General features: G+C 41.8%; 1 protein-coding gene across 2 annotated transcripts in view; it reads left to right on the top strand.

Moving 5' to 3' along the window:
* The window catches only part of MICU1 (mitochondrial calcium uptake 1), a 49,834-nt gene that overhangs the window by 7,392 nt on the left and 29,823 nt on the right, over window positions 1–12,619 (top strand). For both annotated transcript variants that reach the window (XM_078859592.1, XM_078859593.1), the window contains exon 3: window positions 5,384–5,534. In XM_078859592.1, the coding sequence (XP_078715718.1) occupies window positions 5,384–5,534 (151 nt within the window). The remainder of the gene's footprint in view (window positions 1–5,383; window positions 5,535–12,619) is intronic.

Genomic DNA, 12,619 nt, shown 5'->3' on the forward strand with positions numbered 1-12,619 from the left:
CACCACTTGCTGAATCAAGGAAAATGTTACCACTGTTTACACATCAAGCTGGGTCTGATGAAGAACTTTGTCAAAGCCATGGACAAAACACAAGCAGCTTTCAAGTACCTCCTTGGAAAATTTGCAAGGTTAAGTGAAGCTAAGATAGAGGAAGGTGTCTTTGTTGCTCCTCAGATTCGTGAACTTCTTTGAGATGATGCATATGACAGTGCACTGCGTGGCAAGGAAAAGATGGCATGAAAGCCTTCCAGTAAGTGGCAACACATTTTCTCGGAAACAACAAGGCGGACAACTACAGGGAATTGGTGGAAAACCTCAAGGCATACAAAAGCCTTTGTGGCAAGATGTCACTAAATAAAAACAATTCCACTCATCTAGATTTTTTCCCACCGAACTGCGGAGCAGTGAGCGACGAGCATGGCGAGCGATGCCACCAGGACATTGCAACAATGGAGAAACGCTATCGGGGCAAATGGAGCCCATAAATACTTGCAGACTATTGCTGGACAGTGACAAGAGATGCTCTATTTAATTAACACAAGAGACAAGCCAAGAAGCGCCGAGTAGACACTGAATAAGGACTAAACTATGTACTCCTATACATTATAGTTTTTTTTCATAATACGTTTTATATAACCCTTTTGCTGATCTTTAAAGTGTTGCATGAACAGGACAGGTGACATGTTATCATGTAAAGCAACCATAAACACATGAAAAAACCTAGGTTTACAATTTATGAGAAACTCGACATGATGAATAGACGTAAGATGTAAAAACTTAAATATCTTGGGAACAGTATATTTGAATTCAGCACATCAAAATCCATAATAAACGGCACATTTCATCTCTGCGGCAGACGTCAAAAAAATTGTAGACCAGTGTAACAAGTCAACTCGACCTGATACAACACAACTTGGATTTATATCGCATCCACAAAGGGATCACAGGCTGGTGTGATGCAAGGTGGCATTTCAACATAACCAATGAGGGGACAAAGCTAATTGCTGTACAGTCAAAAACGAGAGAATTCAAATTTTAAAAACACAATTTCAGATTAACTAAGCAGTACATTCAAATACCGAGAGTCAAAATCATTTAAATTAACGTCAATACTTTAATTATAGAATTAGCACAGCAATGGATAATGCATTGAAAGTGAGAGGAAGTGTTAAACGCAAAACAAAATTATTATCTGAAGCCACAATACATTCTGAGGAAAAAAATATGCAAGCTAGATATGCTTAACAAAAGAAGGAATATACAGAACTTTGTAATATGATTTTGGAAAGAATGAGAAGAGAAATTGGAGAATGTAACACAGAAATTATTAAAGATATCATAGCAAACCGTTGGAACATGAAAGCAGTAACAGAAGGTTGATTTGAAATATAATAATAATAGCACTTAGGGATACATTTAGATATCACATGATCAGCATAGAATCTTAAAATTAGTGGAGTAAATTTTTGCACATTGAGATAGAAAAAAAAACCAGGAATCAAACTGGATATTGAAGTTCTAGATATCACATTCGAAGTAAACTACCCTTTAGAGCATTAAAATAAGGAAAGCTCCTGGACCAGATAATACAACTGTGAACATTACCAAAGAAACAGGACACGTTGGAGCAAAACTATTGGACTTCTTTCCTAAATGTTAAATTAGATTAAACTGCATTTATGGAATGATGCATGAAGGTGTCCTGCATTTAAAAAGACTATCTTAAATATTTGTAGGAGGGGTTTCTTTACCATTTGAGCTTTATAGGCTATGGAAATGCATTACAATGAGTGAAAACTAATGCGGTCAACCAAGCTCTCACAAACCAAGTAAGAAATCAAATGTGTTTTGATATAATGCAGCAATTTATGAAAAATGGAATGGCTGTATGCAGATGACATGAAGAAATTAGTAGAATGCTTGTGAGAAAGGGAGTCAAACAAGGAAACGTGCTTTAGTAAAAGTTATTCAAAATAACACAAGCTGTTTTACCTCGATTGTTTTTGGGAAACAAAGGCATGAATATAAATGGAGACAAAATTAAGCATGTTAGGAGAACATGATGAAGAAGGCTACAGTGTTGGACGCAGAGGTGGAGTGATGAGTCAGATGGATTGTGGCATTCCAGCACCTGACGGATGTAGATGGTGTGAGGAGGCCTTCATCCAGCAGCAGATAGAACACTGTCAGTGCTGTTCACGATGAAAAGACTGCTTCGTGAATAAGGCATTAAGTCAAACTTTATTTCAACTAGGTCTCATTAAGCCTCATTTTCAACTTGTTCATACTCGTGTCCTCTCAACTTTCATAGTTGTAACTTAATGTTTAATAGAGACAGAGCGTTCACGTTTAATTCATATTCAAGGAGTAATAGGGCAGGCGGTCGGGCGGGCACCAGGCTTGTCAATTTATACATCTCGATGGCTCAGCTGAGCCCCACCCACCACAGCATTTCCATTCTTGCCGAGTGTGTTGTCATCACCTTGGCGTATTTTAATTGCAGCGCATAAGGATGGAGTATACAAATGAAGCTCCTCTTGACCTTAAGAAAAAAAAACTTTTAACTGTTAGATTTTCAGAACATTCCGTGAATTGTTGTTGTTTGAGACCCCATATATTTGGGCGATACAGCGGATGCTGGATATAACGACACCCCTTGGGAACAAGGCAGGGTACGCTTTAACTGTGAAGTGTGCTCTATCAGAAGTTTCCCTTGGCTTTCCTGCCACCAGTGTAATGTAAGCATGTGTTACATCTAGATTTGAAGTTTTCGTGACTGCAGGAATCCATACTCTTTGGTTCTTTCGGTAAAGTCACGTAGGTACAAAATAAATTAAATCACGACGTGTCGGGCGCAAACACAAGTGCCCGTCATCAGGTGGAAACAACCACAGCAATAAACAATTGCTGAAGTGGGCAAAAGGAGGCTGCTTGTGACACGAGGCTATATATACGTAAGAGGGGGGGGGGAGGAGCCAGGGAGGAGAGATAGAGAGGGTGGGGGTGTGGGGTAGGGGGAGTGGCGAAGTGCAAGTTAAGGTTTTACCTGGTTAATAACATCCTTCCAATGATTGCTCAATTTGTATCCATCTTCTCGGTTGAAGTTATGTTTATATATCGGGATGGCTTCATGAACAAACCTTTGATAGTAACCCGAAGGTTTGCAGAGCACCTTGGTCTCAGGAAAAAAACTATATTATGAGCGCCCACAGCGTTATAACAATGGTCTGCCTTGTGCTCGTGTTCGCGAGCACAAGTGAGATCTGAAACACGGCAGGAATAATACCTCCGCTGTGGCTGACCATTGTTATAACGCTGTGGGCTCTCATTATATTGTTTTTTCCGAGACCAAGGTGCTCTGCACACCTTCGGGCTACTATCAAAGGTTTGTTCATGAAGCCATCCAGATATATAAACATAGACATAACTTCAACCGAGAAGATGGATACTTCTTCTTCTTTAGTGCTGCCTAATGGCGTGTGCGACTTCACGATGATATTGGTCCCGGTCTAGCACGGCGTGTAGAGTTTGTGCTGTTGTTAATTGTAGCCATGTTTTGATGTTACTGAGCCATGTCGTTTTTGGCCGTCCTGGTCGTTTTTTCCCTTCGATTTTTCCTTCCAGGATTTGCTTTAATAGCTGGTATTTGTGGTCGTTTCGGGCAATGTGGCCTAGGTAGTAACACTTCCTGCTAATGATGGATACAAATTGAGAAATCATTGGAAGGATGTTATTAACCAGGTAAAACCTTAACAGCTTTAGAGTTTGCCTTCGTATCCACATCTGCAGTTTCTTCAGCCTCCTACCCTCCAGCCCCGCTCACTTCCCAGACCCGACATTTTGTCGTGCTCGGGTTGCAGCTTGCACTTCGCCACTCCCCTTACCCCACACTTCCACCCTCTCTATCTCTCCTCTCTGGCTCCTCCCTCCCCCCCCTCTTACGTATATATAGCCTCGTGTCACAAGCAGCCTCCTTTTGCGCACTTCAACAATTGTTTATTGCCGTGGTTGTTTCCATCTGATGACGGGCACTTGTGTTGCGCCCGAAACATCGCGATTTAATTTATTTTGTACCTACGTGACTTTACCAGAACTGTGCTTATGTCCAGCTTCTACTGCATATTAGAGCTATAAAGATGTACCTATCGATTCGTAAGCTCATGTTACATGCATCAATCCCATGTGTAAGAATCCGAAATTATATTTTAATATGTTGAGTGTAATAGATTGCATGACCTCTGCAGCCGCTAGTGGCAGTTACAAAGTCATTCCTGCGGAGGGAGCTGGTAGGAACGTTGGGTTGCTCGGTCAATGGCCAGGGTCAACGGCGGCGTGGTGTATTCCGCAAATATGCCCGACTGTGAGGGCGGGCACAAGCCGGCGTGAGTAGGTTAAACGTGGAGTTTGATAAGGGCACCACGGGGTGACCAGCCCCTCCGCATCCAGCCCCACCCTCCCCACCCAGCCCCTCCCCACCCAGCCCCTCCCCACCCTCCCCACCCAGCCCCTCCCTGCACGACGGACGGACACAATAATCCCCTGTGGGCTGGTGGAACCAGTGGGTTCCTACCAGTATAACTTTTGTACATCAATGGTTTTGTGTCCTTTAGTATCTCCTGCAGATAATGTAATAAAATCGTGTTGTGAAGCAGAATTTTAAACACTCACATAATCATCTTAACCTTGTTGGTATTGATTTTAATTAATACCTACCGAAAATAAGTATGACACAGATTCTTCACCAAATATTTGTAAATAACAGTTCTGTCGTGCAACATTTTTAAATGTTCCATGTTGTAATTTTTTGTTGCATTACAGGAGAGGTCGAATGGGTTGCCACCAGCTGTATCCTCTAGTTTATATAAAATTGTGTTTCCTGCAGGGAAAAAACAAATGTAGGATAGATGGCACACAAAAGGGCGCTTGGTACGGTTGGGAGTTCCTCCCATTATTCACACGTGGAGATGAAAACAAAGGGCATAGTGCCAAAAAAAACTAAGCAGGGTGCACCGAAAAAGGCAATACAGTACACGGAGCCATGCTGTTTTTACTTGTCATTTATCAAATCACACTGCAACATTGAAAACAATTCTGGAGAGTGTGACGATACCCCCTCCCCCTTAGTCCTGGGGACATAAAGTAGGCCAGGGAATCGTCAAATTTCATTCTTGCATCCCCCCCCCCGCTGCAGTCAACCTGTCCATTTTCACCAATGTTCTCCATTCAAAATAGACTTTAAGTGGTTACACATTCCACTGAAATCTTGAAGCATGATGGGATACAAAACATGGCATTTGAGAAACCACGTCTTAACCTATTAACTTGACTGATGGGTCATTCATACAGCATTGTGGTTGTTGCTCTCTTGCTGTGCATGGCTCAGTGTGCGTGTTGAGGCCGAGGGTTCTGTGAAGGAAAAAACTGAGAAAAATGAAGCGATGGAGACTTCGGACCAAGAGAGCGAATCAAGCGATGGAGAGCAAAAAGAAGATTGCAAGAAGAAAAAACAGAAGGTTGGCTTCAGGGATCGCAGGGTAGGTCGAATGTGATTTTGTTTTCTATAATAACCTCCAGTGCAATGGGATATCGTGTTTTGTATATGCAAAGTGCTTATTTTAGTTTATGAGTGCAATCACATTCAGCTACCATGTGAAAGGAGGCAACTAAAATATGTATATTCATATAACCCTTTTGTCCATATGCCACAGCTCCGAGCAGCTTGCAAATGTGTTGTTGCAGGAACTGATTTTATCATAAAAAATATATTAAATATTGATAGACCAATTTCCCTATACTCTATCTAAAATTATTTTTCCAAGCAGTAGACATTCTCGAATAAATTTCTGCATCGCAGGATTAAGATGTATACAGTATATGAAGCCGTGTAAATATATGGGTTTTAATTATGTTTAACATCAGTTGGTTTTGATATTTAATTGTTTCAATTTTACCCTCAAGGTGAAAATGATCATTTTGTTGATTAGTTAATCACGCAAGCGTGCAACAATCCGTCACACTGTACTAGCCGCGTGCGGTTTATTCGATTCCTTTTAACACAGATATTTGCCGTTTCATATTCTTTTGCGTTTAAAATGTTATGCTCGAGGTGATCATTTTGTGGGTTAATATGTTTACATAAACGTGTGACCATCTATCACGCTGTGTGAAAAAAAATTGTGTGAGCTGCACTTAGGTTATTGATATATTTCTCATGAGCACAGATAGTATGTGTCCTAAAATCGGTTGACCTGTAAGCCCCCACAGGGATACTATTAAATGTGAAGCATTAGTTGTGACAAGCATTCACCAGTTTCATTACTTTATGCAACCTCATTTTACTGAAGATGTATGGGGAAAAGCTCATTATATTCAACTCCCCGATCTCATTTGCATGTTGTTCTTTCGCTATCAGTAATCGTCCCATTTGTCATTACCCTATTGTAGCAGGAACGGTGAAATTGGAGTACAGTTGTCTGTTCATGAGGATCTTATGAATGGTATCGTGATGCTTTGTTAAAATAGATCATCTTCTTGGTTCTTTTGTAAAAGTCACGTAGAAGGGAAATAATAACAAATATTTTTTTATGTTTTATTTTTATTATATTTTTTATGTTTTATTTTTATTATTTTTTTATTTCCCTTCTACGTGACTTTACTGAAAGAACCAAGAAGATGAATCCCTGCAGTCACGAAAGCTTTAAATCGAAATAGAACATCATGATAACAGTCCAGTATTGGGTGAAGGCATCTATACTTTGTGTTGGTCATGGGTTCTTTTTTTTTTACCATATTTGACCCTGCTGGTCAGTGCGGGTGGCTGGTGGGGGTCACTCAGACTGGTTCAGATCTCATTTGCCACTAATGTTAGTCATGGCCCGGAAAGAAATTCGGGTTACTGTGTTTGTGATGCAGTGCAATGCCTATCGCACTACCATCCCACTGTTGTATCCTAACCCTTCTTCCAAACTTGATATTTTTATATATTATCATCATTGATATATAATGAATGAAAACACTAAAGCGCAGCAAACTGCAAAACACCAGGTGTTGTAGTAATGAACGGGAGGAGGGCTAAGATGGCAGAATTGCAACCTTGCTTCAGGGATAGATAAGGCCTGAGAAACGGGCATGTCACCCGTGCAAGGGCAGAGGCAGTGGGAGAGTCAGCCAGACAGTTAAAGCAAAAAGCCCAACCATCTATGACCTCAGCACATGGGCAAATAATTGGGCAATGAAAGGAGCAGAGGCGCCTTTGTCTGGATCACGGCCACAGAAGGCCGGGGGGGTCATCACTGATTGTGTGTTAGGGATTTCGAGCTAATTGGAACACGTGCACACAGGGAGGAGGAACACGCCTTGTTCTCTGCAGCTGAAAGATAAACTCAGCTCAAGGTTGTGTATACAGGAGAGGGGGCTGATTAACAACCACTGCACGTCTGAACGTGAGGGGGCCTTGTCCTGAAATTAATCACACTCCCAGAGCAGAAGGTTGGATGACCACAGTGAGACGAAAATAAGGGTGTTGCTCTCTCTCTCAAGGCTGCAGGCTCAGCTGAACAGCGAGGCTGCGGGGGGGGGGTTACCAAAAGTTCGTGTTCGCCTAGTTAAGTCGAAAAGCTCAATTATTCTGTATTGCTATTAAAATAACGTTAAAGTCGGAGTTTAACAACAGGGTAGGCTAAAGTTATTGATACAACTCGACCCGAAGCATAACGGGATAAATCACCACCAGGTCGAAATAAAATACATAATAAAAGAGCGATGTTAAACCCAGGGTCGGAGAGAAAGGGAGATCCCGGCCGTCTTTGTATCCCCGCAGCGCGGGATATGAGTGTGTACACGCTCGGGGAAACCTCCACTTGAGTCAAGCACCACGATGGGAAAAGACAGACCTTAGGTTAAATACAGAATCATAACTGGGAAATGGTAAGGGACAAATGTTAAAACTTTTAATCATTTCTTCATGCGTCAGCGAGGGTCGGGGGGAGTGTGCCCCTCCCTCCAGGTGGTGTAACACGGACAAAGACGCCTATGAGACGATTTGTAACGTCTGTGTTTTGGTTCATGAAGAAGGCCAAACAAGGGATGAATCGCACCCATGACCTCGAGGCAATTTGTAACACCTGATTGTTTGCTCGTGGATTTTATGGAGGGAATATGACCACGGGATATATCGTGGGTGATGCACACAAGGACACACGGACGTACGGACACACACATGAACACACCTACACACGGACAGATCCTGACACAGTAAATCAAAAGAAAACCCCGCCTTGTGGGCAGGACCCAAAGGGATTTTTCGGCATAAAAGAAAGGACTCTGAGCATCAGCCGAGTTGGACCAGGAGAGTCAACTCATCACGAGGGCGACCAACGGGTCGACTCATGAGCGAGCTCGACCGGAAGGGTCGGCTCGACTCATCAGCCGAGTTGGACCAGGAGAGTCAACTCATCACGAGGGCGACCAACGGGTCGACTCATGAGCGAGCTCGACCGGAAGGGTCGGCTCGACTCATCAGCCGAGTTGGACCAGGAGAGTCAACTCATCACGAGGGCGACCAACGGGTCGACTCATGAGCGAGCTCGACCGGAAGGGTCGGCTCGACTCATCAGCCGAGTTGGACCAGGAGAGTCAACTCATCACGAGGGCGACCAACGGGTCGACTCATGAGCGAGCTCGACCGGAAGGGTCGGCTCGACTCATCAGCCGAGTTGGACCAGGAGAGTCAACTCATCACGAGGGCGACCAACGGGTCGACTCATGAGCGAGCTCGACCGGAAGGGTCGGCTCGACTCATCAGCCGAGTTCAACCAAGAGGGTCGAACTCACCAGCCGAGCTGCGACTAACGGGTCGGCTCGACTCTTCAGCTTCTGGGACTCAGCCGAGTTCAGCTGGCTCTCGGGGCTCGACTCAAGCAACTCCCCGTCGCCTCTGCAGGCGGGCAAGACCCGCTTGACAGTTCAACCTGCCGCGTCAGAAGCCCCTGCTGGTAGCCAGGGTCGCGGTCTGGACGAGAGGACGACGGTGCGCTGCGAGCGAGCTGCGGGCGCCACCTACCGACCGGGTTCCGAACTACGACAGCGTATCAACAGGCATCCAACCAATTCCCCACGGCGACAGAGGAGCGACTAATACGTATGACGCGCACCGCCCCCTCACCACACGACCACCAGGCGTTGTTTGACATAAAGAACCGACTCCGAACACTGACTATTGAAGACAACTCTTACCACTCAAACCCACTCGAACCCATAAGCCATCCGTGGCTGTGAAGAAAAACTCGAGACCGAGTGATGGCCATCCGTCATTTGTAAGAGTATTATCTTTAATATTTAGTGGACTGTACTCTTAATCGCATAAATTCCCAACAGATCCATCAATACGAATTGATTCTTGGCACCTCCTTCCGCCGAGCCACTCTGTTGTCAGATAACCTGCGATGTATCTGTTGAGATTGGTGCCTTTAAGAATAACAACTGTTTTGATTGTGTTTTATCGCCGTATAATCTTTCAAGCATCCTTCATTCATTAACGTTAAGGTTTTCTTAGCATAGTATTTGCATGTTTTAACGACTCTCTCTCACTAACAACCATCGCGTTACGCGGGATCCATGTGCCGTTGTCAAGTGAAATCAGACAATCATTGATGATACTGTATTGATGCCGTGTTGACGTTCCGGGATTGAGAGTTCGCATACTATATCATAGTCGAAGTTGAATTAGTAATAAATTGATTAATACAGAAGTGGTTGTGTGATTCTTTCCTGAAGTCTATGCATAAGATCTGCTTCTGCGTTGAGATCTGAACTTGGTGACCTTAATAAACACACTAACACATACTCAGTAAACGTTAAAGCGATAACGGGGCGAACCGGGGACCTAAATAAGCGAGAATGAGACGAACCTAGACAACGAGGCCGAGTTAATCTAAGTTAATCTTGTATACTTACACCACACCTGCATAACTGCATACGATTAATTGCCTTATTCCGATCGATAACCCACCCTCGTCACCGAGGCGGGGTCTGGTTATCATAACGACTTGCATTATCATAATTACACCCACTCGCATAATTACTACAATTACCTCTCGAATTGGCATAATTAAATGTGCGTAATTACATGGATTAAAGTATTTCCGGATAATTACACCTTTGGCCAAATTTCGATTGATTATTATTATTTTCACTGAATATTCATAACCCACATATACAACATAATAATTTCACCCACGCACGCATACAACACATCAAAATTTTCACACCCAACACATACAACACCACCTCCTGGTGTTACAATACAGTTTTGGGAAATTATTGCACGTTTAAAATGTAAATATCACGTGACTTCGAAAAGTGGAAGGACAAAATAGGTCTTAAAGTTTCCAGTTTTTTCTTTATGGTGCTATGTTGAGACTAATTTCATTTCAACCAGATAAAACTTGTATCCACTATCTGGTTACTTATTTATGTGTCTTACATTAGACAATGTAAAATAATAAAAATTTCAACCAAACATCATTACTGTTCCACTTAAAATGTAAACATTACATGTTCGTCATCGGCAATGCTCCAGGTTTGTAGGTCTATCAATTACAGTACATCTCGGTGTGGATTGATCATTGCACGCAGTTAATCAGTAGATGTGCATGGAGAATCTTAAACTTTATTATTTGCATATCACATTGTACTGAACAAGCTTGTGGGTTGAGAACATGAGCCAACTTGTACTTTTGAATAGACCTGAGGAAAGACAGGTAGGTATTGAGGTATTTGATTTATCTTTTTAATGGATAAATAGTGTTGGCTTTTTACAGCAAATAAACCATATTAATTTTAAAGAATCCTGTCCTTTCTCACCTTTTTCAACCAGCAAATCCTGTCAGCGCTGCAGTTTTTCCACCGGGTCAAATGGTTCAGGACTCCCTGCTATTCAATTCAGCCCTCGGGATACTGTAATGCACTCATTACAGACACTGCAGCTATTAAACCCTTTTTTCTTCTCACGGTGAAATATACTGGCGAACCAGAAAGGGGCTAATGCAACATGCCCTCCTTGTCCTATTTTTACCGTAACAGCACAAACCGCTTGGGAAAACCATAGAAGCCCTAATTATAAAATCAAACCACAGTTTGAAGTGACAGTACCGGTCGCCTTTAGATTTCTACAGTGCTGCATTGTTTCCCTTTTACTGTATTTAAAGTGTGCACTATTTGTATAATAATGTTGAGTGTTGGAAAATAAAAAATAAATAGTTCCAAGGTTTGCAAGTTCAAATCAAGCCTCGGCTTCCTAACACTATCCTACAGGGATATCAATAATTAATCACAATCTTTTTTTTAGAGCAGCATGGTGTTGCCAGATTTTTCTAAGACTTTTTTCATTTTCTGAATATCTTCCCCAGGATAACCCTTTAGAGAAATGGTAGGAATCACTGATCTAAAACTACCCTCATTAAATTGTTTCGTATTATAATGCAGTAATTAATTTGATCCTGATTACATTTCTCCAAAACGGAATAAAATGAAATACAGTACTGTGATTGTCCCGTTTTTTGACAAGGTTTATAGGTATTAGCTGTTGCAGTTTCAAATAATTTATTGTTTTTCTACCCGCAAGAGGGTTTTAAATGCCACACATCTGCATTGCATTTAACTTGCAAGCGTGTTTAGATCAATTTCAGCTTGTACGTGAATTCTAGCCATGTAACAATGTGGTGGCACAGACTCATACAGAAAATATATATTTTTGACGCAAGCCTTTCCAGAAAAGCAGTTCATTCAAGCATTTTAGTATTGTGCAAATAACTTCGGGTTACACCATTACATAATGGAACGTGTGATTGTAAATTGCCTTTGTGTAGGTAGAGCAGATAATGCAGAGAACAAATATCAGGAGGCTAAGAACATGTTTCAAATTAACAGTGGCTCAAAATGTAGCATGTAATCTTGTTGAAAGTGTAATGGGAGTACATGTATGAAGGGTTGTATCAAAAATGTTTTTCGTTGTAAATGAATATCGTAAAGGCGTGCACATATAAACACGTTCTAATATTTGCTCAACGTAGCTGTTCAGAATGATTTATAACATGGAAACTGTTGCCCTTCCAAAACGAATAAAATGCCACTTTCAGGAGAAAAATGTGAATATATTTCAATTGCAGTAAACAAACATAAAATCTGCATACATAATAGTGTACTAGTGCATCAATTTTAAATAATTCTACATCCAAAATATTTCGGGTATAAGTATGTGCTTTATACTTGTTAACATTTTCTTTTGAATTCGCTGTTAAAAGCAAAACGCTGCTGAAAACTGGCAGAATTTAATTGCTGTTTAAATGAGAATATTTATTTAACCACATGCAGCTTGTTTGCAATGAAGTTCATGTTCTTTGGGTCTTGTGGTAAAGTCACATAGATAGGTTCAAAGAGAATAATAAAATAATAACAAACTACGACGTTTCGTCATCATCAGGAAACGTAGTTGTTATTTTGTTATTTTCTTTGAACCTATCTACGTGACTTTACCGAAAGACCCAAAGAATATGAATTCCTGCAGTCACGAAAGCTTTAAGTCAAGATGCAATGACGTTGTTTACACTTGCTGTTGGGA

The sequence above is a fragment of the Lampetra fluviatilis genome, chromosome 9, assembly GCF_964198595.1.
Source record: "Lampetra fluviatilis chromosome 9, kcLamFluv1.1, whole genome shotgun sequence".
Classification (NCBI taxonomy): Eukaryota; Metazoa; Chordata; class Hyperoartia; order Petromyzontiformes; family Petromyzontidae; genus Lampetra; species Lampetra fluviatilis.